The 27,813-nt window shown below is 49.5% G+C and overlaps 1 protein-coding gene across 1 annotated transcript; it reads left to right on the top strand.

Annotated features, from left to right (window-relative positions):
* Positions 1 to 1,916: 1,916 nt before the first annotated feature.
* Positions 1,917 to 26,407, top strand: BTBD2 (BTB domain containing 2; the record flags this gene model as incomplete). The annotated part of the gene is made up of 9 exons (XM_030466652.1): positions 1,917 to 2,488; positions 9,000 to 9,119; positions 12,246 to 12,402; positions 15,825 to 15,930; positions 16,711 to 16,908; positions 19,980 to 20,172; positions 21,955 to 22,042; positions 22,972 to 23,118; positions 23,652 to 26,407. Coding segments are annotated over 9 exons (1,743 nt in total), but the record flags the coding sequence as incomplete, so codon positions are not given.
* Between the last annotated feature and the right edge of the window lie 1,406 nt (positions 26,408 to 27,813).

Raw genomic sequence — 27,813 nt, 5'->3', positions numbered from 1 at the left:
TGTGGGATCAAGCAGTCGGTACCCACCTGCCCTGGGAGGAGGCTCCAGGCCACTTCTGCCAGGAATCAGCTGCGTCCTCCTGTCCTTCCAGGCGCACGCAGCAGTCTTTAGCTCCCTCTAATGTTTACGGCCCGAAAGAAGCATCCAAAAGCCAAACAGGACTGAGCAGGGACCGGGCAGGCATCCAGATATCTTGAGAGTAGAAAAATGTGATGCTGAAATACATGGAAGCAGCTCGGCCAGCAAGGAGGTGTGAGTGTGTGATGTGCTGAGCAAATGGCGTGAAAGACAAAAGGAGGCAGTGTTTTTAAAAGAGAATATGTCTGTATTTCATGCTCAGTTATTATTAATATAAGGAAGATTTCACAAAAAAAAAAAAAAGAACTGTTCCTCTTCTCCTCATTCCCGCATGCACAGACCAGATGCCAGAAGGATTATTAGCACGGCCAGCTCTGAACACTGCATAGCTGTGGCTACAGGAGTTTCCCAAACTCGCTCACATGAAGTGTTACACAGCCTTAAAAAAATGCAGCGGAAACCTGCCAGCAGAAATAGGTATTTGATAACATGATATAAAACCAGGCCAGAAGCTCTTGATCAAAATTAGGGGTGTTACAACACGGCGGCAATGTGCCACCACAGCACCTGGCCATAGTGGTTAATTTGTGAGATCCTTGAGCTAATCAAGGGTCTGGAAGCTTTGATTCAGTCTAAAAAGCTAGTCTTCATGTATTACAGAATCCTTAATGCAAAAACAGAGAAAACAGAAGGGGACGTCTCCTCACTGAACATGTCAAATCAAGGACCACACATTTGGTCCTGAATGCAGATGCGTGCACCTCCCAGAGCTGAACACAGATCAGGGGATGGATAAGAGAGAAAGGAGGAATGTAATTGCCCTGTGAAGAATAAATCACTTTACTGGTTCAGTTACTGAGATCACAGCAGGGCAGTGGCACAGCCTCTTAATTAATCTTCTGCTTTTCAGGCTGCTCCTGTCCCCTTCCCCCCCTGCCATTTCCCACCTCAGGCTGACTGGCAACAAGATGGCCATCAGTGGGGACCCTTTGGCCAGGGTGCTGTTCTGCCCAGCAGATCTGGTAGGATTTTGTGGGGCAAGAGCAGGTGAGGGATCAGGAGGCTGCAGATCAGGCAGTCCCCAAGAGACACGCAGGGTAATAACCAGGGTGCTGTGGTAATGTGGGGTTCCAGGCTCAGCAGCAGCCCATCAGCTGGGGATAATTATTCCGGGGAATTGCTGGGCACAAATCAGGATGTCGTGGGGATGACAGAGGCTGTCTGTGCTTCAGAGGAAAGGCTGCTTTGTGACATTGGGAAGGCAGCGACTCTTGCCTCCTGCCCTGCTCCTCCTGCCTCCACATTCTGTCCCCGACTGCTCCTTTCCATGGCCCAAACCTCTATTGCTCCTCACCCCCCCCCCACTCCTCATCCCACTATGAACTGCTCACTGAGCCCCCCTCCTCCTCTTCATCCTCCACAGCATAACCCCCCACACGGGATGGAGCCCTCATCCCTCAAAACTGCCCCTCAGCCATCGCCCCTCATCCCCCAAAACTGCGCCTCAGGGGTTTCCCCTCATCCTCCTCAAGGATCATCTCAGGGATCGCCCCTTCACGCCCTCAACCGCCTCTCACGATGCCCTGCAGCCCCAAGATGGTCTCTCACCCCCCCAGGGGCTGCCTCGCTCCCCTCAGGGCCCCGCACCCCGACCTACCCAGCCCGGCGGGGCCCCGCCCGCCTCCCCACGCCCTCTCCCCGCCCCGCCGCTGCCGCCGCTCCCCCCTGGCCCAGCCGGCGGCGGCGCCGCGCTGTGCCCCATGCGCCGCTGCTGCCCGGCTCTCTGCATCACCACCGGCACCAGCAGCAACAACAGCAGCAGCAGCAGCAGCCGCCCCGCCGCCGCCGCCGCCATCGCCATCGCCGCCCCGCTCCCGCCCGCCGCCGCCATCGCCATCGCCGCCCCGCTCCCGCCCGCCGCCGTGTCCCGCCCGCCGCTCCTGGTGCTGGTGCTGCTGCAGCGCCGCCCCGCGCCGCCCGCTCCTGCGCCTCCGCCGCACAAGATGGCGGCCGGTGGGAGCGGCGGGGGCCCCGGGGGCCTCTCCTCCTCCTGCCCGCAGCCGCCGCCGCCGCCGCCGGGCAACGGCGCCGCCGCCTGCACTAACGGCGCGCCCCCGTCTCCTCCCGGCCTCACCTACAACCAGTGCGGTGCTGCCAACCCGGCGGCCAGCGGCGGCGGCGGCGGAGGCGCGGGGGGCCCGGCAGCGGCGGCGGTTGCGGGGGCGGCGGGGGCTGCCGGGGGAGCGGGCGGCCCCGGCGGGGCGCTGCAGCGGGAGCCGGTCTATAACTGGCAGGCGACGAAGCCGACGGTGCAGGAGCGCTTCGCTTTCCTCTTCAACAACGAGGTGCTCAGCGACGTGCACTTCCTGGTGGGGAAGGGCCGCGGCTCGCAGCGCATCCCGGCGCACAGGTGGGGGGCCGCGGGGAGCCCCAACATGGGGGGCTCGGGCGTCCGGGATGGGCTTTGGGGGGTGAGCGGACCTCGGGGGTGCCCCGGCTCCCCCTAGGGGTGTCCCGGGGCGTGAGGGTGCCCCTGGACCTTTGGCGGCCTGGCTAGGCCGTGGGGGGGGGGGCTGTAGGCCCTGCTGGGGACCCTGCGACGTGGTCAGGGGTCCCGGGCGTCGGGAGAGGCCCTGGGCTGGGTGTGGGGGCTGCTGGGGGTGTCTGGGGAGCCCCCCGTACCCTCTGGGGGCTGATGCGGCAGTGGGGAGAGGGGTGGGGGTCAGGGTTTGGATTTCTGTGCCTCCCTCATGAGAGGATAAAGAGGGGGTCGGGTAACTTCACCCCCTGATTTATCCATCATGGGGATGATGGCTTATCCATCATCGGGAGACACGCAGCAGCCTCAGCTCAGCCAGGCCCAGCTCGGCTCTGGCATCAGACACCCCGGTGGGATGGAGGCAGTCAGGCAGCACTGGGATCCAGGCTGGGATGCCCTGGTTTCCTGCTGGGAGGTGACTGCCCCTCGACAGTCGCTGTCCCCTCAGATTTTTCCCAGCCCTCGGAGCAATGTCCTGTTTCTCCTTGCAGCCCAGGTGGTGGGGTTCAGATTCTACCCGAGTGTGCTTTCCCTGGAGGGTAGGTGGGACTGGGGCAAGCACAGTGGGGAAAACCCCCAAATCCCTAAATCCCTGTTGTATCTTGCTCAGAAGCAATCCTTGGTTTTGTGGGTAGTGGAGGAGAGGAGTAGTCTCCAAGTCTGCTTGATCTCTGCCGACACATCTGTGAGAGAGCCTTGGGGATGGAAAAGCAGGAGCCAGGATTTGAGAAACCAAATTTCTGCCACACTGTTTTCTCTTTGCAATGTCTTTTATTGAATCTGTTTGGAAGCTCGAGATTTATGGGAGTAATCCACCACTGTAAAGCAAACCCTTCGATTCTGGAAGAGCTGTACTGAGAACGACACCAGGTAACCAGTCGAGGTTATCATTTAAGGCCCAGCTGCCATTAAGAGTTGGCAGCTCTGAGCTGCTTGCTGGCTGAGAAGCTGGGAGCTGCCTCCACCTGGGAAGTGCAAAACTGATGGATGTGTGGCTGCTTCTTGGGGCACCTCTGGGAAGTTCCTCCTGGACTCCTCAGCTGCAAATGCAAGAGCCTTTTGCTTGAAGAAGGGAGATGATTTAATTGGGCTGGGGGAAGGATTGTTGGTACACTCAGAGGTGGTGCTTGGCAAGCTATTTTGAACTATCACTTTGCTCAGACATGCTTGCACTCCTGGAAGTTTCACCTTCAGATTTCCCTTTTTCTTTCCAAATGAAACACACTTGTCCCAAGGCTGGTTGGAGCGTTTAGGGTGCCTGTTCTGTTCTTTTATAAGAACAGAAGCTTAATTAGTATTTGAGTAAGCTTGCTCCTGTGCTGAGAACTAGACTTGCTAGGTGGGGAGGAGCAATATTCAGCCCAGAAATAAATGAAAAATAAATGAAGCTTTAAAAAAAAATAGCCCCAAAGTGAAATGCTGTTTAATTGCTCTGAAATCCACCTGGTACTCTGGCTGGTAAAGATAGAATAGAGTGTGTCATGCTGTGACATCCCACTTAAGGATTATATAGATTTTTTTGGTAAAACTTGCCTGTGTGATAGTACAGTTGGGATATCCTGATGATTCATGAAGTACCAAAGTTATTTCAGAAACGGAGAGCTTAAAATAAAACCACCCAGACCCTTTCTGTGCTCAGTTCTCCCACAGCAGCCTGAGATACTTTGTGCTGGAATTGAGTTGCAAAGCAACCATGACTTTCATTTGAGAGGCACTGTATGGCTCTCACAACCACACTTGGATGCTCAGTGTCTTTAACAGGGCACAGTTAACAGGTAAGTGGTTTTCAGTCTGGTTTTATTGTTAATTTTCAGAGTGGGACAGGTATAAAGGATGGCTGCATTAGAAGTATATCCCAAAGAGGGTTCTTGGACAGCAAGAATAGTCAGTGAGGAGTGGTCTGCAGTGTCTTACTCGTCACCTTTGAGATGGGTGTATGGTGGGCTAGAAATTGCCCACTTTGGCAGCAAACTGGTCAGCATAAAAAACCTGAGAGTGGTGGTCTTGGAGGAGCTGGAGGTGATAGTGCAGCTGCTCCCTGCTGGGGCTTCTTGAGAAAAAAAGCAGTGCAGAGGTGATTTGTAGTGTGAGGTGGTTAAATAACAGATATGGCAAACAAGCTCTTGTGGTGGTGCAGGGAGGAGGTTTCAGAGCATGGCAGAGCTGTAGGTTCAGGTGCATTTCCAGGAGAATCTGGAAAATTCAGCAGTTTGTACAAAGCTGAAGAAGCAGACAATAGATACCTCACATAGCAACTAAGAGCAAGCACTCATTTTGTACGTGAAGGCCCTGTTGGGAGAGATACAGCAGAGGTGACTGTGCTGGGTACATATGTCCTATAAGCATCTGCATCTTGGGAAGATGAGATGTTTTCCACCTTCAGGAGGGTCCAGACCCTGCAGAAGTTGCTTGAGTACCCTGGAGCAAGTTTCATTTTTGTGTTGTGAGCTCGTTCCCTGCTGCTGCTGAATCAGCCATGAAGAAGATGGAGCAGCCTTCATTTTTTCTTGGTGTCAGGGCTGACAAATGCTGTGGACCAAGGAGGCTGCCTGGAAGCTTCATGATGCTGATGTGGCTGAGGTCAACGTGTTGATTGGCCCAGCTTTAAGAGGAAAGGAGTTTTTTGTTGTTTTCCAGATCTGCTTCATCAAGCACGTCAATGACATGAGAAATATCTGAACCTCATCAAGCAGGAGCTGCATGGGTGTGATAATTAAGCTTGTTAGTTGGCCAGAAAACACGGCCCAAAACAGAACAGGGTGAGCATGTGGTGATGTATCTCCAGCCTGGGAGATCTGTATCTTGGGGACAGTCTGAGGAGGTTTTTTTGGCTGCTGTTTCCAGCCATCTCCCTTGTTAGATGTCTTTCTTTGGATGCAGATTTATTTGCAGTACCTATCATAGGATCATAGGATGGTTTGGGTTGGAAGAGACCTTACAGATCATCCATTTCCAACCCCCTGCATGGGCAGGGTCACCAACCACCAGCCCAGGTTGCTCAAGGCCCCATCCAACCTGGTCTTCAACACTGCCAAGGAGGGGGCAGCCACAGCTTCCTTGGGCAACCTGTTCCAGGGTCTGACCACCCTCAAATTAAAGAATTTTTCCCTAATGTCTTAACATAAATCTCCCCTCTTCCTGTTTGAAACCGTTTCCCTTTGTCCTCTCCCTACACCCCAGTGTCCAAAGCCCTCCCCCAGCCTTCTTGTAGCCCCTTCAGATATTGGAAGGAGACCTCAGAGTCTCCTTTTCTCCAGGCTGAACAACCCCAGCTTCTTTAGCCTGGCTTCCCAGGGAGGTGCTCAGCCCTCTGAGCATTTCAGTGGCTCTCCTCTGAACACATTCCAGGAGCTCTGTGTCCTTATGTTGGGGACTCCAGAACTGGACACAGGACTCCAGGTGGAGGTCTCGAAAGAGCAGAGTTAAGGGGGAGAATAGGAGGAGTATGTTCAGTGTTGTGTGCCAAGGTGTCCCACTGCTCAGCTCCTGGAGCTGCTTGGGAAGGGGATTCTCCTGGGGGGTTTGCCTCCTGCTGTCTCCAGGCCTTGTGCTGGAAGGATGCAGCAAGCAAAGATCATTGTTCAGTAGCTTCTTGTCACCCACAGTTTCATGGAGCTCCAGCCCATCATGTGTTGCTCTGTTCCTGTGCCAGCTCTTCTGGAATCAATATTTTAAGATTTCTCTCTAGTGGAGCGGGTGGAGGAGGGAGGTGGTGTGCAGAGAGGAATAGCTGTGGTTCTTGAGGGGTTTATTTTATTATTGGTATTACCACAGTGCCTGGAAGGGGAGCAGAACTGTTGGGTTTACACGTTAAACTAGGTGACAAGGAAGCAGTGAAAATCAGTGGAAAGGAAGTTAGAAGTACTGTTCTGAAAGGCAATTTTTTGCAGGCTTTGAAAAACCTTGGGAGCCAACTTTGGATCCTTGTGAAGACACATCAAATCATTAACCCCCTGGAAGCTCCTGTGGCTGAGCTTGCTGAAAGTCCCTTTGATTCTTACCCATGTGGTGGGAATGATAAGACATCAGGTGTTGCTTTCTTGGTTCTTTCACTCTGCTTCTGGCCATTTCTCTGCATCTTTTCAAAAGTCCACTTCATTTTGGCCACCGTGTGCTTGTTGAAAAATAACCCTGATGGATTCTTTTTCTGACAAAGGTGGGTCAGTACACTGAGCTTAGGATGCCTGCATTTCCCTTTTGAGAGCTGTGATCCTGAAAATAGGAAGGGGGTACAAAAGAAAGCCTTAGTCCTCTGCCAGTTTGGCTTTAATAGTTGTGTTTTTCCCATCTGGATCAAACTCATTTCTTCCTTTTGCAGATCTGAGTGGTTGGAGTGGAAAATGCTTGGATTGTGTAGGAGAAACAGTGCATGTCCCTGCTTTTCCTGGGGTGTCTTTAGGATCACTTCAGGTGTTCAGAAGACACCGTGAAGAGGGAGGAATTTTCTTACTAATTGTGGTCCTGTGATATTTTAAGGGAACTTCAAATCTGGAGACTTGTTTGTCTCTGTGGCACCTACTGGCATCCCCTTAGGCCTCAGCACTTTGTCCCATGAAATGGAAGGAAAAATTTGGATTTTTTTTTTTAATTAATGTTCTTCTCAAATTGCTTCTGAACTCAGTCTGCTCATTGAGGATGTACACTGTGCTGGCTGGGAGAATGAAAGTTTTAGAGTGCAACTGATCTCTGTTAATTCTTAGTGGCAAATAATTCCTTCAGCTGTCCTGCTGCCATCGCTGCTTTTGTAGGAACAAGAATTTTTGTTTCATCTGGCAGTTTTAGTATGGTGAACGGGGTTTTTTTCTTTCATTTGTTCTTGACGTTTGTCTTCAGAATTGTTTGATAAAAATATGCATCTGTGTAGTTTTAAAAACTGCTGTGGTTTGTCCCTAACTCTCTTAATGGCTCAGAAACAATAGAGCCCCAGCTTGTCAGTCAGTCTGTCACAACCAGGCTGGCACATCCGTCGTGCTGTGCTCTGTTGTGTCCCTGGAAGGCCTCCTCTGGATGGGAGGAGAGGGAGAAGTGAGAGAAATTTTTGTTTAAAAGGAAAACAAAAAAAAAGGCTTCTGTGTTTTTTTGCTGTGCAGCAAAATCTGAAATTCCCCTTTAGTACTGGGCTTTCCTTGTGGTCTGAGAACTGAAGGTTTCTGACTCATGCCTTCGTTCCCGGGCAGTTTTTTGCCTGCAGTTCTTGCTGCTTCTCTCTGTTGAAGTCTGCGTCAAACTCTGCCGCAGCAACAGCCCCTGAATTTTCCAGCTCCTTCCTTTTTACAGTCAGCTGGAGAAGTGGTTGCAGTAATTGCATCTGCAGCCTGGGCTCCTCTGCTTCCCCACGCTGCTGAGCTCTGACCTTTGTGGCCTGTGCTGCATTTAACTTCAGGGAACTGCTGGATTGCAGATCCCAGGAAAAACGCCGCTTTGCTGGGAAAAAAAGCCTCGTCTCTGCATTTTCAAACAATGAAAGTTCTCAAAATGGCTTTTCTGAGGCCTAAGGCAGGTACAGCAGCTTAGGCATGCACAGGCCTCCCAGCAGCCCAGGGCTTTGCTGCCTCCTTAAACAGGAGCTGCTGTGGATCAGAGAGGAAGCATCTGGGGAGCACTGGAATATTATTTCCAGTCTCAGACCTGGTTTGGGGGAATCTGTGCCTCCTGTTTCTTCAGGGCTGATAACACCTGTCTGGCTGTTAATTACCACATAAACTCACAGGAGTGCAGAGAGGGTTTGAGTGTATCTGGCAGTGCTGGTTTGCTTTGAGCTGGGTTTTCTCTGCCTTCTAGGCTAAGCCTGAAGCAGGTTTTATGTGTAAGGACACAGCTCCTGTGCCTGGTGCTGCAGCTCCTGGTGATGCTGCTGGTCCAGTTTCTATGTTTTTAGAACATTTTGCTGTGCTGTCACCAAGGATGACATCTCTGGAGGAGGGAAGGAGGATGGGTAGTGTTTAATGGCAAGTTTTCCCTAAGTGTTTTCAGTATGTGACTGTGGGGAATTCCACCAGGATTCAGGCTCTTTTCACTGGAATAACTTAAATTCCTTCACTTCATTGTTTTTTAGCTTCTTAACCTCATGAATGGTCTCCTACAAGGACTTTGCAAAGCTGCCACATATATTCTGTTCCATGATGCACAAAATCTTGTCTTTGGGGAACCATTACCATGTTGTATGCTGGGATGGGACTAAAATGAAGTCGCTTGCACTGGTGTAAAGGAGCAGAGAGCCTGACACTCCCTTGTGTTGCAAAACACTTTTGCTTTAAAGCTAGGAATGATTTGCTTTCCCTGGGGAGTGGCCTTGGGGAAGAGCAACTTGCCTGGCCTTTTTTTTTTTCCTTGTTAGGATTTAACATAACATCTTTCTTGCTTGTTTGTGTTTTAATGTTAGGTTTGTGCTGGCCGTGGGCAGCGCAGTCTTCGATGCGATGTTCAATGGTGGAATGGCCACAACTTCTACAGAGATTGAGCTGCCTGATGTGGAGCCTGCTGCTTTCCTAGCTCTGCTGAAGTAAGCTGCTTCTAACATACAGTCTCAAATGCCCCTTTGTTGAACTGCTCAAGAGTGTTTAAGTGTGCTGGTGTTAAATCTTTTCCTGGGTAAAAGTCCACTGTCACTACTGCACTAAAGCACCTGACTCTCTCCACGCTTTGGTTAAATGAATGCTCTGCAATATGAGCAGAGCTAATCCAGACAGTTTGGACATATTTTGTAAATATTTGTTAAATATTTTCACACCACGTAAGTGCAGCAACAAGGTGTTCTACTTAGCACTTGGAATAAATGCATGTGCTGGCCCTGATAATTGATACTCATCCCTTTAGATACCATCTCATGAATTCTTGTTCACAAATAGGCTTGATTTGACCCAAATGCTCTTTGAGAGAAGAGGGGATAAGTATCCCTCCTAAAGCTCCATAAGGTAGAAATGCTTGGAGCTCATTTAGGTTATGGGCAAACGAGCAAGTTACAACAGGTAAGCAAGGGTGTGAAAGCAGTATCAACCATTCTGTGTGGGATCTCTCCTCCTGCCTGCTTTATTCCTCTTTTGGAGAGCTGGAGTTGAGTTTCCATTCACAGGCTGTGTTGTAAGTCTGTGTGATGGGAGGAGGAGGAGGAAGGGGCTGTAACATCCTATTCACTGATTTCTTTAAGCTCAGCTGGTGCCATATAACATCCAGCAGCAATCCTGAATGGATGCTGGAAACTCATTGTCCTGTTTCTATAGGATTTCTGTAACCCACTTCCAGAGGTTTCCAGTCCTGTGCTCTTCACATGTTTCCCCCTTGCCTCCTATGGGGAACAATAACTGTGTGTAGCATTGGCACACTTTCTGCTTTACCTTCAAAAGGTGCTTCAGTCACGACTGTGCTATCTTAGAAGATTTAAAAATTGATCTTTGCTACAGTAAAAGGCTATAAATAATAGGGAGCCCCCAGACCCCTCCCCTTTGGCTTGCTTAAACCAGACACCAGCACCTGGAGAATCCCTCTGATTGGTGTCTGACTCTCAGCCAGGTAGATTTCTGGAGTGCAGAGCTAGCATCTATCTTCAAACCTTGGTGAGGCTAAAATATAGAGTGAATCAGAGGCAAAGTCTTGTAGTTACCCTGCCAGTGTTGAGATCTCAGCACTTGTATAAGCAATATGCTTTTGAAATAGAGCCATCAAATGAAAAGACTGCAGTGATGTGTTCAGGTGAATTTCAGTAGAAATATTTATATTTTGTATAGGAGAAGTTCTGGATTCTCACAGTGCTTCTGAAGCTCTCAGTTATGCACAGCAGCTCTGCCCAGGGTCCAGTGCTATCTTAGGTGCTTGGATCTAGAACTGAACTGTTGCTTTTCAAATGCTCAGAGCTTAAATGTGCCAAAGGAAGTTTGGATGCTGTGTTCCAGTAGGAAACTTACCAAGTACGTGGTGTGAACTTCCCTAGAGGAAAACCAGTCCCTCCAAACACTGATCTGAAATGGCAGCTGATCCATACATATGTCTCTGGACTTGCTCCAAGCCATGACCTAATGGTGTAGATTGGAGCTTCTCCAGGGACAACATTCCCATGCTGAATGTTCAGCAGAAGGTCCCTCCTGGACACCCATTTGGGATTGTGGACTAGTGGCTTTTAACAGCTCTGCTGTAAGTGTGCAAGAGATCCTTTTTTTTTAAAATCATGATGATTATTTTCATGGTAACCTGAAGAATGTGGTTGATTGTCAGGGGTTGTAATCTAAATCTTTTAAATTGAGCCTACACTTTTTCAGTTTGAGCCTCTATTGTTATCCCTCTAGTGCACGCTGTTTGGCTTAATGTAAAAATAAATACAAATGTAGTCATTGCAGTAAACAGAACTATTTGTTTTTAGAGCAACAGTGTTCTTTTAATCTTGTAATAAAAAGGATTGCTTAGTGAAAAGAGGACTGATGAAGGGATGTGTGCAAAAATACATTCATGAGCCTGTGGCTTGATATTGTTATTAACAGATGCTCTAGAGCAGCACAAAACCCAGCTTTCAATAGTAATGAGCACTTCCCTCCCTCTGAAAAAAAAACCCTCCTGGTTTTGCTTCCCTGAATTGCATCCTGCCCCTCTCTAGCTGGAGCTGCACATCAGGTCCTTCCAGACTGGGCACCCACTGCCACTGCTGGAAGCCTCCAGCCCCAGAGCCCCCAGGACATGTTGCTGTGTCCCCTGCAGAGAAAGGCAGAGGGGAAAATTGCTGGTGTTCCCAAAATATCCCATGGAGCAGGAATGCTGAGCAGTTACCACACTTAATACTACATCTCTGTGCCTTTTGAATCCTGAGTGGCAAATGCTTGACTTGTTCAAAGGAAAGCAGTCAACAAAACCTCTGCATGGGGTTGGGGTAACATCAAGTGTGTCACTGGTTTTACTGACCTCAGCCTGTCAACTCCTGTTGTCTCTGATCAGCACGGCTGGGGCAGGCTTCCTATGAAGACCTTTGTTTTTCCATGCTGTATCAATGTCCTTCCTTGGTTTGGCCTAAGAGTGAAGGCTGATGCTTTGCTGGCATCCTTGTTTTTCATCCTAATTAACTCTTGCTGAAGTCACCTTGTGTGCTGTGCTGTAACTTCTGTGTAATGAGAGGGATAGAGTTCAGTGTGTGAGGAGATGGGGGGGAAGTGAGGTGTGGATAAAACATGGATAGGTGTTAGAGCTCCTTTTGAAGCAGCATGTAAAATGGAGCTTCTCTTCTGAAGCAGGCAGGCAGGATTGAAAGTTTGTCCTTGTTTAGTCTAACTGAGCAGCCAAAAATGTTAATTTTAAGAGGTGCAGTTGGCCAGAGACTGTTCTAGCCTGGAGTCAGCAGCAGGCTGAACAGCTCACTTGGTGGTGGGATGCTAGGCAATCCGAGGTGCTGCAGCAGCTATCCCAGCTATTTCATTCATCAAAAGTTACATTGTAAAGGGTGTGGGTTGTTGTTTTTTTTTTTAAAAGAAAAGTTTTTCCGTGTTGAACCAGAGCCAGTGGGAAGGATGTGGAAACCCTTCCTTCCATCTCCCAGGCGTAGGAAATGGGCCCAGGGTGGTAGGCAGAAGCACAAACGTGTTCTGTATGAATTGCCAGGGCTGTTACCCTGTTTGCTTCACCAGAGCAATGTTTGTGTGCATATTTTCAGGTTTCTTTATTCAGATGAAGTTCAGATTGGACCAGAGACTGTTATGACAACACTTTACACAGCTAAAAAATATGCGGTTCCAGCCCTTGAAGCTCATTGTGTGGAGTTCCTGAAAAAAAACCTCCGGGCAGACAATGCATTCATGCTGCTAACACAGGTGAGTTTGCAAGCAGTTGCATTAAGTCCTTTGAGCAAGGTCCATCACAGCAGGAAAACAGAAGTTTTCTGAGTGTTGTGGAGTTGGTTGTACAAAGTGGAGCAGTTTTGAGTCACTGTGAATTCTTCCTTACAGGAGCCTAGTGCTGATGAGCAAGTTCTTGCAAAGATCAATAAAACACAGCAAATGGTGCTGCTGTTTCAGATCTGCTTTCTGCTTTAGTGTGGCAACCAATTCCTTCCAGAGCTGGAGAAGAAATTAACAGGGTGGAAGAGTTTCATCTGCCAAGAAAAAGAGTGAGATGAAGGATTTTTGCTTGTTCCTATTTAGGACTGGTATAATAACTTTTCCTGTGCAAAGCTTGCTGCATCTAGATGGTCAGATGTTCTTTGAAGAACTTTTTTTTTGCAATAGTTTTCTCTTAAATGAGAATGAGAGACAGAAATACACCTTTTCCATGAGTGGTTTGGTTTCCTAGCAGAGGAACAAGGTGATCTCTTGTCCAGCCTGTTCTGCTGCAGGACATGAACCTGGAGTTTCAGTGCAGCCTTCTCTTGACTCTGTAAGGCTGGTTGTGCATCCCTTTGCCCCTCTATCTGATTTGGTCTGAGAAGATTGAACTCCTCCATCTTCCATTTACCTCTTCTAAAGTAGCAAACTAAAAGGCAGAGTTCACACTTCTGCTTATTTTGGAGAAGATCAGACTTGGTGTGCAGGATGATGAAATTGGCATCCCTGTCCTTCCCATTCCCTAGCCCCATCTTTTCTGTGTTCCCTGTCATCCTCTCTGCTGATAGCTGGAGACATGACAGTGACTTCCACAGTGCTGTCACCTCCGTGTTGCAGTGTCTGTGGCATTTCCAGAGACATCTTGGCCAGGTTGTTGTAGGAACCAGAAACCAGAAGGCATTGAAGGTGCAGGTTTCCTGCCTTTAGGGATTGGGCATCCTTTTGATTAGCTCTGGAGGAATATTTCTGATCAGCCAGCTCAGGAAAGCTGCTGTGATTTCTGATGTTAAGCAAACCTTGCTGGGGGGTTTTCACACCTACCCTGGCTTGGAAACCAGCACACTGAGGGGTTGTCCTGTCTGGCTCAGCAGAGCTGTCTGCTGACTCTTGTCCTCTTTGTCAAGAGTTCAGGCACCTTTCAGGTTCTGACTGTAGTTACCTGTAGTCAGGCTCTGACTGTAGTTATGTGGTAGTATCTACACCAGCAGCTTTTGCAGAAATTGAGGTAGTTGCTGTGGAGCTCTTTGCTTGTTTGCTTCAATTAGGCTGGGATTTTATTTAAGTGTTTGGATCAAGTAGGACAACTGTAACTTCCTGGCTGCAGCTCTCCCATTTTTGGGTTCAGCAGCCTGCAATCTGAAAGATCAGGAGCTGAGAAGAGATCTTTCCCATAGGCTGCACTTTTGAAGAGGCTTCCAGCCATCATCACCTTAGGAGGATTAGAGGTGTCAGCTTTTTGGTGGTGTTCTTTATGCAGGGATTTTTGCAGCATGCTAAGTCTCTGCAGCCTGACTGTGCAGCTTTGGGAAGGTAACACTGAGATTCATGGGGATTTCCTTACAAGTGACAAAGGTTCCTCCTCTGGCAGAAGAGGAAAGCCCTGTTCAGGTATCAAAACCCAGACACTCTGCTGGCTGCACTGGGGCAGCTGAAATGCCAGATGGCAACAGGCTTTCCTGATGCCTTTAGTTTGGGGCTTATCCTTTATGATTAATTTTCTGTGGTGATTTGTAGCCAGTTTATGTTCACTGTAGCAGTATATCAAGTGTCTGAAATGTCTGAGAGTTCTTTGAGAAATGGATCTGTATCTCAGTGACTGGCAGCACGAGGCACCTCATTTAATGGGTCTGTTCTCAAAATGCTTTTGGTTCTGGTCCTTCAGTGTGAAAATCAGCCTGTTTTCTGCTTTTACTGCAGCAAATGGACAGTTTGTGCTGTCAATTAGAGACCTGAGATGCATCTTGTACAAAACATTTCCCAAAAGGCTTAAGAATGTGAATCTAAGATCATACAACCCCAAACCTCCTTTGTGTGCATCCCTGCTGAATGCTGCTGGTCCAGCAGCTGTGTCGTTGACAACATGGCAAGCAACTGCCAGTCTCTGGCAGGACCATCAGTGGGAAAATAGCTCCCTAATTAATTGTGCCTCCCAGTGAACCCTGATCCTCTTTCACGCCAGATGTACGTGAAAACGTCACTTGGATCAACAAGGAAATAATGGCTTGGCTAAAGCTGCTCTGAGGGAGAATTCTGCAAGTGTAACGTAAGTCCTTCACGTGTCAAGAGAGAGCCACTACAGTAGTAAAGTCTGAGTCAGTCACAGCTCTTGGATGCCAAGAGTGCAAGGCCCTGGCAGCCCTCCAGCCCCAGGAGCAGGTGACGACTGCTGAAGCCATCCTTATCCCTGGGAAAATGGAGAAGTGTTTCAGCTCTCTGCACTTGATATCTCAGTGTCAAAGGTTGGCCTTGCTGAGCTCTGGAGCAAGAGTGAAGCAGATGCTGTTTGACATCCCTGGCCTCTCTCAGGGACTGAATTCCCAGCCCAAACCACAGTTTTTAAACCTCACCTGTGGCAGTGAGTTGAAGTAGCTCTAGTGTTAGGTGTGGTGGTCAGGCAGTTGCTTCCTAAATAACAAAGCCAAAGCACTGGAAGGAAGAGGTTGTCCTTGTGACTTGTATGTGTGCCTCCCTCCTTTCTGCTTAGGTGAGGCACAGGGTTGATGATGTGTCTTGGCAGTCCAGAGGGATCTGAGGTGGGAGTGAAATTTGTTACCAGACTGCACTTAACTTGGGTGGAGAGATTCTTAGCAACTCTCTAAGCTGTGTGCTGGCTTTCTTTGGAATAGTAACCCATTTTGGGGGAAATTCTTTAACACAGCCAGATTGGAGTTGCTGTTTCTGTGTAAAACATGCAAATGCACTGAGGCTGCATGCCCCTCTGGGTTTTGCTCACCTCCCTGGACACAAGCAGTGTTCCTACTGAGGTGTTTGCACTAATACATGAGATCAGTGTGACTGTTCTTAAAGATTGCCTCTACATATTCCTAGAACAAGCAGTCCTGGAGTCACTGGGAAAAGCTTCCTTCTAAATGTAAAAATGATGTAGTAAAACTTAGCCCTGCTCAGCTGACATGGTCAGTATGGTGCAGTGAAGCACCATTAGCTGATGTGCTGGTCAAACAAAGACGTGCCTGAAGACATGCACAGCTCAGCCAGGGCTGATGCCAAATGCAGATTTTTCTGGTGTTTGCCTTGTCATGCTTAGCTGCTTGTGAAAGAGTGCTGCAGCCCACTGGATTCATGGGTTGGTCAGGCATAGTACTGCTAATGAAGATGGGCTCTGGGAGAGAAGGGGAGGTCTGTGCTTAGCTTTGAAATACCTTTCCTGTTAATGACTGCTTCTTCATTACTAGGCAAGACTTTTTGATGAGCCTCAGCTGGCCAGCCTGTGCTTAGAGAACATAGACAAGAACACATCAGATGCCATCAATGCAGAAGGGTTCACAGACATTGATCTGGGTAAGCTTGTTCCCCTCCTCCCTTTATGTGCTTTCCTAACAACTGAGCCTCTGAAGTTATTGCAGGTTCATACTTGACACTTCTCTTTTTTGTGGCTTTGCTGTTCTGTTGGACCACAATTCTCTGGTACTAAGTTGCTGTAGACAAGGCATTTGCAAAAGAGCATGCTTGCTTTTAAAAATATCCTGGAATCTGCTTACTTTGGTGCAACTTGAGTTTTCTGGGCATGATACAAAGCCCGTTTCCTCTGTTGATGTTGGCAGGTTTTGGGTGGGTGTAACTTGCCTTCTTTTGTGAAGTTGGCATCATTCCCTGAGTCTTGGTCAGGTTTTGAAGTTTAAAAAGGGTTGAGTTTTTTGGAAGCAAGAACTGGATTTTAAATTACCTTATGCAGTTTCCAGAACTTGCTGGGAACAGTGAAACATTCAAATTCAGATTTTAACTTTCTTCTAAGGAGATGGACCCCCGAGGTAAGGCACAGGTAACCTTTTGGCTTTCGTGCTGCTGGCTTCATCCAAATGTGATGTCAAGTAAGTTGCAATTCATTCTGCTGCACTTCCATGCCAACTAAATGGGCACTGTTTGCTGCTCCAGCGAGTTCCTTGCTTCTGGAATCTGCAGACAGATCCTCAGAGGCTGCAGGCAGCACTTTGGGGAGATGTTTCGGATTGCTGCTCTTTTACCTGTGCCTGGGCTGTACCTCGGGTACGCTGCTGGCGAGGTGAAAGGGGGTGATGTGGGTCAGTGCCTAAAGCTGTCACTCTCTGCCCTGCCTTGCAGACACCCTGGTTGCAGTGCTGGAGAGGGACACCCTGGGGATCCGGGAGGTTCGGTTGTTTAATGCAGTGGTTCGCTGGTCGGAGGCCGAGTGTCAGCGGCAGCAGCTCCAGGTGGTTCCGGAGAACAAGCGGAAGGTTCTGGGCAAAGCACTTTCTCTTATCCGCTTCCCATTGATGACTATTGAGGAGTTTGCAGCAGGTAACTGAACAAAGGCCTTTCTGGCAACCCTGGTCTTTGCTTTTGCTGAACCACAGAGGATCGAGGACCTGAAAATGGATTTTGCTCTGTGTTCTGTAGTGATTTAAATTGAAGATTATTCCTTGTTCCCACTGACCTGCAAAATCTGTCCTGTAAATGCTGTTTTCATCCATGATCGTTCACTCTTACCTGGAAGTGCTTCATCAGGGAGGAGCCAGGCAGGTCACAGCTTTGTACTAACAGTACCTTCAGGTGGTCACCTTCTCATTCACCTGAGAGCAGAGTTCCAAACAGGGGTTCCTGTGCTTTCCTTTCTGACCATTCCAAACCTTTAAGCTGCACTAAGTTAGTGGAGTTGAAAATAATTGGTGATGGTTGTAGCCTGCTCCTTCAGAGGCATGGGGATGTTTCTCTTCATTCTCTGTTTGCTGCCACCTGTAATCTGGTGGTGGGGCTGGTTGTGTCTTGCTGATGCCCTTCAGAGCAGAGCCCTGTAACAGAATAAAACTTTCAGAATCTTCTTTGAGCTGCAGGGTTGGTGTTGTTTAGTCTGTCTTAAAACATTTTCGAGTTTATATTAAGATCTTGATCTGCAAAGACATCTAAATCATTTAACAGTTTTGAGTAAAGATTTTTTTGTTTAGTTTTTATTGCCTGTTGCCTTTGACTTCGTATTCTGGTGATTCTCCAGGGACTGAAAACTTGGCAATTGGCTTAAATAGTTTTCATGCTAAAAGACACCGTGGAGCCATTTTCAAAACTGAAACTTGTTTTGGGCTGCAGTTACATGTACAAAGAAGCAGAAAGGGTCACTGACACCATTTCCTTTGCACGTCCCCTCTCAAGGCAAAGGTGGTGTCAGCTTACCAGCAGTTACTGTGCATCTCTCAAGATGTAGAGGGATGTTAGTAAGAAGTAAATCTGTGCATAAAACTTGATCCCTGCCTTCTTTGTGGCCTGTCACAGCTGCAGAGTGTTCTTAGGGATGCCCCTCTCTTCAGAAACAGCTTGCTGAGGGAGGCAGAGATCCCTTCACCTGAACTGGGTGATTTCTCTTTGTGTTGGCACTGGGTGGGAGCACCCAGAGCACCCAGTGCCCATCATGCCACACAGCAGCACACAGGGGATCACCTGCTTAGGATCCAGCTTGATGGGACAGAGCATCCTCCTCCTGGATAGTGTTACAGCCATCAGGGGAGTTTGGCTGTACCAAGCTTTGTGGTTTTCTTTCAACCCTTCCTTCAGATCTTGTTCCATTGTGTCTCACTGGGAGGAAGGTGCTGGCTTGGGCATACTTGAGTTGAACCTTTCAGCTGGTAATGTCAGTGTCCCTCCCCAAACCCTGCCATAGCTGTCTGATCCACTTGGATCTTTGGTTCATCTTCTTGCTTTGAGAGCAACTCCCATGTTTTCTCCATTCACTTTTATCCTAAAGGATGAACAAAAGAAACACCAAACCTGAGAGGCTGTGCTGGTCAGCTGTTCCTGAAACAAGGGACTACCTGGGTATTGCTTCATCTCTGTCCTTCTTCTGAGTTTCTGAGTGACTCTGATTTCTTTGGTGCTCAGAGCAGAGGTAGGAGAGGGGAACCACTCCCTGCCAACAGCAGAAGCAAAAAAGAGATTTTTACAGGCAGTGGTTTCACCAGTTTTTTGTATAATCCAGTATCAAACATGGTGCTTTGCATGGAGATGTTTTAACTGGCAAATTTGTTACTCCCTTCCCTTAGAGCAAGAAATCTGAGACACTTGAGAATCCAATGGCATCAACACAGGATAAGTTCAGGCATGATCTGTGATGGCTGATTTTTGCTGAGCAAAGTATCCATAAGCTCATCTGTTAACAGTAGACTTCCTTAAATTCTTTTCATCTCTACCTATTGCAGCTTTGGACCACATTATGTCTGCATAACATCATGCTGAATTTAACCAGCTTCAGGTTGTTTGGGACCAAGAAGTATCCAGGCATTTGCTTCCCACATTAAAGAGCATTGCTGTTGTTTGTTTAGTACACAGCAGTCTTGTTTCTTTTGACTCCTTTGTTAAAAGACTAATTTTTACCCAGTTCCACTTTTTAAAGCATTCCAGGTGGTTTCCTAAGCTTGAGTTTAGCATCACATTGGAAAAAACCATCTATTTACTGGACAGGAGAGGAGAACATGTTCTAACTCTTGCTAAAATCACGAGCATGTTTCCCTAGGTTCTACAATAAAGGCATTAAAAAAATTCAAACACAAAGTAGGGATTTAACTATAGAATAATGGAATGAATCTTGGAGTTCAGGTTGGAATGGTTTGGGTTGGAAGAGACCTTATTGCTCATCAGTGCCACCACCAGCCCAGGGTGCTCCAAGCCCCATCCAACCTTCAACACTGCCAGGGATGGGGCAGCCACAGCTTCTGGGGGCAACCTGGGGCTCAGCACCCTCACCCCCGAGAATTTCTTCCTAAGATCTTGTCTCAATCTCCCCTCTTCCAGTTTGAAACTGTCTCCCCATGTCCTGTCACTCCCTGCCCTTGTCAAAATGCCCAAAGGGAGAGGGGAACTGAAGCAGGGCGTGAACTGAACCATCGTTATCTTGACTGAAAAACACTCCTGTGCTCTCTAAGTTGACTGTAACCAGGTGATGTTCCCTCCCACTACCCCTCGTGGGCTTTTGTCATCTCTTAATATATTGATGTTATGAAATACACTGTTATAAATGTATGAAAATCCCTGTCTCTTACCAGTATTATCATCTCCTGAGGGAGCAGAGGAGGATTAGCTGAAGGTTTTAGGTTTTTAAACCCGTCCTCTTAGCCAAATGCATTTCAGCTCTGCAGAGCTGTGTGCTTAGTGGGCATTTCACATAAATTCTCCATCCAGAGGCTCTTCAGGCCATAGCTGGTGTGCAGACCAGAGGCAGGCAGCACCCTGCCTTCTGGGATTCAGCTTCCCAACACGCCAGCAAGATCCCAGGCATGCTGTGGGTCTGGCCGGCTCGCAGGCGGGAGTCAGGGTCAGCCCCCAGAGTATCCCCTCTGCTTTTGGGGGGGGGCTGATGGGTTTGCTGCTTTTGTGCTCCTCTGCAGGGCCTGCCCAGTCGGGAATCCTCACGGACCGGGAAGTGGTGAGCCTGTTCCTCCACTTCACAGTGAACCCCAAGCCCCGGGTGGAGTTCATCGACCGACCGCGCTGCTGCCTGCGGGGGAAGGAGTGCAGCATCAGCCGTTTCCAGCAGGTGGAGAGCCGCTGGGGGTACAGTGGGACTAGTGACAGGATAAGGTCAGCTTCTCTGCTCGTTCTGCTGCTGATAGATTCATGTTTACTGAGCTTTCAGCCTACCCTGGCACTAAACCTCCAAGGTTTCGTCCCAAACCCTGACGTCCACCATAGTGTGAAACCTGAAGGGGCAGCGATTTGCTGGGCAAAAGCATCACCCCAGACATTAACCTGCATGTGCAGCTGCAGGCTGCCACTTTGCTTCTCTATTGGCAAAGCTTTCCAACAGACATGGCTCTGCAGCACAGGCCTCTTGGGGGATTATTTCTCTCCTTTCCAAGTGGCTCCCTGCAGCTGTGTGGGCACACAGTGGTTGGGGTCACCAGGCAGCTCGGGGTTTCCTCCTGTGCCTGGGTATGTTGAGTAAGCAGTGCTCCAGTTGGTCTGTTCCCTGCTCTATTGCAAGTGTAAATGTAGCTTCAGAAGCCCCTGAATCTTGCCTATTTGAGAGAGACATTAGGATAAAATGCTTGCTGCTCCTGCTTTTCTGCTGATATCTAGTTTAGACCTAAGCTTGTAGAGAAAGAGCAAAGCTCAGTCATGGTGACAGAGCTGGAGGTGTGGTGTGTGGTTCACAGAATCACAGAGTGTCAGGGGTTGGAAGAGACCTCTGAAGATCATTGAGACCAACCCCCCTGACAGAGCAGGACCAAAACTAGGGCAGATTACTCAGAAATGTATCCAGAAAGAGCAAGACAGGAGGGGAACAGAAAACCTTGGCTATTTCCTGATTTGCCTTTGTCTTGGGTAGAAGTGGGACGTGCATTAATACAGGTCTTTAAAATTCCTAAGCCTCTCCTGTGATGGTTGTCTTGCCTATCAATAGAGCTGTTGGTTGGATCTTCTGGGCCACCCATCCCCTGACAGGAGATGGTAATTGGAAGGACCTGCCAGCTCCAAACACTCCCTGCTCTCAGGTCTGACATTCAGAGGCCTTTTGGAGCCCGTGTATGACTTTTAAGTTCAACTGCTGGCAGCATCATGGTCAGTGTTCAGCAAGCCTTGTGTGCAGGTTCCACACTGAATATTTTGTGCTGGTTGCAGAGCAGTGGTGGGTGCTGGAACACACAGGACTGAAGGAGCTGGTGGACAGGTGAAGAAATGGTGATGTTGGTTTGGCAGGCATGAGGCTTTCAGCTACCAGAGAAAACAGCTGTAGTGGGGCAGTGGGGTGAATATCCTTCCCTCTGCTGCCTTCAGCAGCCAGGATTCCTGCATTCAGGAGCTTTTGAATCTTACTTGCTACTCTTGTGTAAATCTGGAGTGCAGCTGCCCTGCAGCTCTATCCTGCAAAGACTTAGAAGCACATTAAGGATTCTCCTCCAGTGCTCAGCTGTGAAATACCCAATGACACTTGGAGTGATCTTTGCTGTTGTTACCTTGCTGGAAAGCTGCTGCTGCCATGAGGGTGGGCACCATTCCATGCTCTGCAGCCTGCTCTGCCTTTGCCTGGCTGGTGGGTTTGGGTGCTGATGTTGTACTGCAGCCTTAAAATGCTTTCTGAGCCTGGACGTTGAAGTTCAGCCATGGGGTTGTGCAGCTTTGTATTTTCCATGAGCAAACAAAATTGTTGCTGGCTGATTAGGACAGTCAAAGGTGTAAGCTTAAACTTTCTGGTTTCTGTGAAGGATTTCAGTTATAAGTCAGTGGTGGTTAAACCTGCAGCATGTTTCATTAAATCACAGGTATAAAATTAAAGTGAGTGAAGATCTTTGTGTATCATCCTTGCACTAAACCACTACAGGGGTGGCAAGCTGGTCTGACTTTCCTGATCTGTTCCTGCAGGTTCTCAGTAAACAAAAGGATATTTGTAGTTGGGTTTGGATTATACGGATCCATACATGGGCCAACGGATTACCAAGTAAACATACAGGTAATTTACCACATCAGAAGTATTTGCTGCTCTAGGGAGCATCTTGCATGTTTTAGTGAACATGCAACAAAACCTTGAGTTAGAAGGGACTGTTATTGGTAGGGTGGTTGGCAGATGCAGTGAGGCCAGATGGGGCACTGGGGATAAGGAGGATTATTGCTTTCAATTTCATGCAGCCTCCCGTTCATGCGTCACTGCAGCGTTTGAGAAGAATCTGTGAGTGTTGTCCCACTGTGAGCAGGACAGGGTGATTCTGCCCTGCAGGTCCTGCAGCAGCACTTGGGTGCTGCAGTAGCACTTGGATCAACTTTTGCTCTGAGCTGTTAGAAATGCAGCAGAGCAGCCACAACTGGGATGAGGAGAAAGCAGTTGGTGTGTCAGTGCTGGTCCTCACATCTTCAGTGTCCCATCCGAGATGATGAGTAGGACAGGGATTAAATTGTCTGAAGTCCATCATGATCTCGTTCAAAGACTTGGGGCAGCTTGCAGAAATCTTGTGGGCCTTGTTCTGGATTAGGGTAGGTAACTCCAGTCTGGATCGGCTGAGAAGAACTCCAGGAAAGTTACCCCAGCACAGCATGGCTGATGTGACAAGCAGAGTCTGTCAGCACTTTGTCTGTGATTGTCCAGGTCTCCTGGTGCCCCTAAGTTCTTGGAGGAGAAAGACAAGTGAAGGTCTAAGCCCAGAAAGTTGGCTGGCTGTCCTCTGCCAGACTTTAGGGTAAGGAGGGATTGTCCTGGGCTGGCTGGGACCCAATCCCTGTTTGGTGTGATCTGCAGATGGACAGGAGTGAGGGATAGAGCAGCCACAGCGGGGTGGTCAAACTGCTGAGTCCTCGGGTTCAGTCCAGTCCAGGGAACACACCTGCAGCTGGTGCAGGGTTGTGTCCAACAACCATGCAGATGAAAAGTTACCCTGTGTCTTCCAGATCATCCACACAGACAGTAACACAGTCCTGGGGCAGAATGACACGGGGTTCAGCTGCGATGGATCATCAAACACTTTCCGCGTCATGTTCAAGGAGCCCGTTGAGATTTTGCCCAATGTGAACTACACAGCATGTGCTACGCTCAAGGTACCTTCCTGGGGCAGGGGGAGAAGAGGCAGAGACAGGGAGAAGCAGGCCCTGCAGGCCCTGCAGTGCAAGGTGGTTCTTGCTCTGTGTTTTCCAGGGCTTGTTGTGTATCTGAAAGGTCTCCACAGCCCTTCACCTGCTGGTGCAATGTACACGTTCACCACCAGCACTGAGTTGTCTTTTAACACCTCTTGCAGGTGTGCAGTAATTAACAGGCTGCATTAGTGATGAGTGATGAGATTATATTTTCTGGTGTGTACAGATAAACTGTTAGTCCTGCAGCCGTGTAACTCTGAGCCTGCCTGCAGTGGTTTAGAAAAAGTTGATATTTAACTGCTGGATAAAGGGGGTGTTCAGTTCTGATAGAGAGGAGAGCTTTGTTCCAAATACCTGAGGTGCAAGAACCAGAAAGAAAAGGGAGGTGCTGAGGTCTCCACAGCTCAGTGCTTTGGGCCAGGCCGTGAGGCCAAACAGGGTCCTGCAGGGCTGGGATCCCCATCTTGATCTCTTCTTGTCTTCTGTGACCACGGCAGGGTCCAGATTCCCACTATGGAACCAAAGGACTGCGCAAAGTGATCCATGAATCACCAACAACAGGAGCCAAAACCTGCTTCACGTTCTGTTACGCGGCTGGGAATAACAACGGCACCTCGGTGGAGGATGGACAGATCCCAGAGATCATCTTCTACACATAGTGCAGCTCTGGAACTGGCTCTGGACTCTTCTGTTCTCTTCCCCGTGACCTTCCAAACTAAATTTCTGGCTGAGTTTGACCACACCAATTGGAGCCACACTAGCCAAAGGTCTCAGTAAAATCATTTCAAAGCTCATGTTCTGCCTTGTGCTAGTGATTCTGCTGCTATCACAAACCAGACTAACTGGTGTTCCAGTCCCATTTGTAGGTTGTCTGTGGCTACTCATTTTTCACTTTACTGATTAATCCTATCTAACAACATGCATTATTTTTTTTTTGACTGTAATGAATGTAGATGCTTTTCCACCAGTCAGAAGCATGGAAACGAGTGGCTCTGGTTGTGGTTATACTTTCTGTGAGGAGATAATCCTGCAAAAAAGACACAGTCAAGGCCTGCATGGCCCATCCTCTTCTGCTCTAGCTCAGCAGTCGGGGTGACACCGTTTGTCACTCCTGCACCTCTGCAGCATCAGGGCTTGGCCAGCCCCTGCCTGGCACCCTCCCTCCCGCCAGCCATGGCACCTGCAGCCGCCTTTAAACAGTGACAGGAAGTGGCCTTTTCCCTGAGGCTTTACTCTTTCAGCCCTATGGGGAGCTCTCAAACCCAGAGGGCCTCTGGAGGCACCTCCGTGTTTTCCTGCTCTTCTCACTCCTTTGTGACAATCCCTGACCCTGGGCAGGGGGTGGCAGCCAAGTGCCCTGCCCCGTGGGCAGCCCGAGGCCCTGCAGAGAGAGCCAGGAAGGGGCCAACTCCTCCCTCCCCTGGGTGCAGGCTCCATGGTGCTTCTTTCAAACTCGGGGGGGTGTTCCCTGGGCTGTGTGTGATCTCCACACCCCCCACACCCTGCTGGCTCCTGTGCTGATGGAATCCTTGGCAGAGAGCACCAGTGGTTGTCAGCTGAACCCCTCCCCTGAGCCCCCAGCCCTCTGTGTTGCTGCTGTCCTCAGGCACCTTTCCTCTTTGTCCTTGGGCCACCTCAGAGCCTGCTGTGCCCACCTGAAACAGGGAGAGAGGCTTGAGGTGCAGCTGCCTGTTACGTGATAATGCAGCAGATGGATGAGGACAGTCTGGGAAAACATTAAAGACCTTTTGTTTGCCTGTGTGCAGTCACACAGTCCCTGTTGGGATGGGTGCAGAGGCACAACGTGGTATTTACTGATACCCCTGGCTGTGGCCCAGTGAGCTCTGACCTTGAAGATCCCTTCACCTGTCTGGGGCTGGGTGCTTTTCCCCATCAGCAGATAGGACTGGGGCTGGGGAGGGAAGGGTTTTCCTGCTGAGGGGTTTGTACCTGACCAGCCCCAGAGTTCCTGTCCACTGGGGTAGACTCTGAGACTTCTGTTGTCCCCCCCCTGCAGAGGCAGCTGTGATTAAAGCCTTGCTTGGCAGCATGGATGGAGCCTTTGGGGGTCTCTGGGGGGGCAGGAGTGGTGCTGCCTCAAAGTCGAGATTCCCCTCTGCAAACCTCTCCTTGTGCTCCAGACAGAAGAACTAGGGAGCCACTGCCACTGTGTTTAGCTGTGAGAAGTTAAAACTTGGACATCCCTGGCTGTGGTGGGGGGCTCAGTGCCTGCTCACTTGCTGGGGAAATGGCATCTCCTCCTCTTGCTCTGCCCTCGCTCTGTGGTTGCCTGGTGTCTCCTCCTCAGCCCTGCAGGAACAGCCTGCACCTCCTCACCAGTAGCTCTTAGAGATGTCAGTAGTGTGTTCCGTTCTCTAGAAAGACAATGTGAGATGTGTTTCATGTAAGCCTGCTTCAAGGTGGGATGTTTTTAATATGGCCAGTACTAAAAAAAAGATGAAGGAAAAAGAAAAAAAAAAAAAAAAAAAGATGGGTCCATGACTTTGTTATTGAACCTGACTCTGTGCAATGCAAATGGTGTTATGGGATGGATTAACAGCCTGGGCACGCTCCTGGCCAGGAGGGAGGTGACCTCTTGGGATGCACATCCCTGCATCTGCTCTCACCTCCTGTCCTTGCTTCCCCTCTCAGAGGTTGTGGGAACTTCACTGCGAGCATCCCAGCCCCGTGGCCCTTCCCTGGGGCTGGCTGTGGAGATGGCACCTCGGGGTCTTTATGTGAAACGGTGGCAATAGTGGAAATAATTGGGTTTTGAAAGAAGCAAAGCTGTACACTTGGCTGTGGAAAGAGCACAGGCTGTGCTCAGCCCCTCCTCGCTGCTCTCCTGGAAGTTTTTGTTTTCCCAGCTGCTTCGTTATGCAGATTATTTTCCCAAACTCTTCCTTGTCACCCCAGCAGGTAGATCAGGCAGCTTCTCCTGTCAGGGAGGGGGATGAGGCAAACGCTGAACTACACCTGAGCAACTTCTGTTCTTAGGGCTTTCCTGCAGTTTGATGCAATTCTGGCTTTTTGTAGATAGATGAATGTAATTCCTTGTTGGACTTGCCTGTTCCCAAAAGTATGAGACATTCTGTTGTACCACGTCACCTTCTGAGCAGAGCTGGGACTGTCTCGACTCCAGTGCTGTATTGATGAATGTATCCGATGCTCTCGTTCCGTGTTCACACTCTGCTTTTGGCCAGCTTTGTGATTTGTAAATAGGAAATCAATAAAGACATTCAGGTTGTCTTTAGACGTTTCTTGATGATTTGAGGAGAGCTGAGGGCTGTGCCCAAGGGAAGGTGGAGCTGGGGGGGTGGAACTGGGCTGGTTCCCAGCCCTTCTCATCCAACCAAGGGTGCCAAGTCCTTGGTCTCTTGCTCTGCTCTGCCTGGAGGAGCCGGGATCCCCGGGAGTCCCCAGGGGACAGCAGGTCCCCCGTGGGAAACCCAAACCCTCTGGGGAATGAGGTTATTCCTGAGCCTGTGTTTCTGCTGGGGGAGGAGAGCAGGAGGGCAATGGGTGCGCCCCATGGGTGCTGCCTCATTCCTGTATGTGGTAGATTCACCCTCTTATGAGTTAATTTCTTTAACTTTTATTGGAGGTTTTTTACAATTAGAGAGGCACTAAAACCTGCCCTGGCCTTGGCAGCCGTCAGCCCAATGCTTTGGAAGCAGGGACCTTGCTGTGAGGGAGCTGGGAAGGCTGCAGGATGGGAAGGCAGCTCCCAGGTGGAGGAGGGAGAAGGGATGTGCTTGGCTCTGCCAGCAGCACAAGGAACCTTTCAGCAGCTCCTGGGAGAGGAGCAGCAAAGCTGGTGAGGGTCCCCAGGGCTGGGATCCAGACTGGAGCACATTACTGGGGACACTGGAGGGCAGGGGACCACAGGGCCCTTTTAGGCACCAGGGCTGCACCCGAGGAGGCCCAGGGCCCCATGGCCACACCTGAGCTTCACCTGGCTTGAGCATGACACCCACCTTGTCCTTCCTCCTCCTCAGCTGCAAGGCCGAAGGCTCCTCCAGCTCCCCCACCTCCCATACAGGGCCCGGGTCCTTCAGCCTCGAGCCCCTGCTTGGGGCTGCTCCTGGCAGCTGCCCTCAAACCCCACTCATCCTCCCCACTCTCTGGGAACACCCACGGGAGCTCTGGGTTGTGCCAGGCTGGGCAGGGAGCTGCCCGCAGCCATTGGGCTCCCTGCTGCTCCCCATGAAGGGAGGGATTGGAGTTTCAGCTCCACAGGAACTGCCCGGGTACAGCGTGGGCTGGGAGCCACCCAGGGACACAGAACCTGCTGCTGGGTCCCTGTCCCCACCACGTCAGGGCTAGGCAACCAAGCACAGAAAAATAATGGTGTAGGGTTTTAAAGATTTTTTTTTTATTATTTTTTAAATTGTTTTATTATAAAAAAAAAAAAAAAAAGAAAAAAAAAAAAGCCCCTAAATTCTATGGCTTCCAGGAAGCATCAGAGAAATTTAAATGCCATTTCTGTACACTTTGTTTTAAAGCAGTAACTACACTCGCAATGGAACAAACGCCCTCAGGTGCAATCTCAGCATTTGGACTCCTGGCTGGAAGGACCCCAAGTCCTGGGGCTGCCCCCGTGGCCCCATCCCGGCCCCTCCACGGCTCCTCTTCAGGCTCCACTTGTGTTGGTCTCAG

This window comes from Calypte anna, chromosome 28, assembly GCF_003957555.1.
Source record: "Calypte anna isolate BGI_N300 chromosome 28, bCalAnn1_v1.p, whole genome shotgun sequence".
In the NCBI taxonomy this organism is placed as follows: domain Eukaryota; kingdom Metazoa; phylum Chordata; class Aves; order Apodiformes; family Trochilidae; genus Calypte; species Calypte anna.
This window is presented reverse-complemented; position numbering and strand designations above follow the sequence as displayed.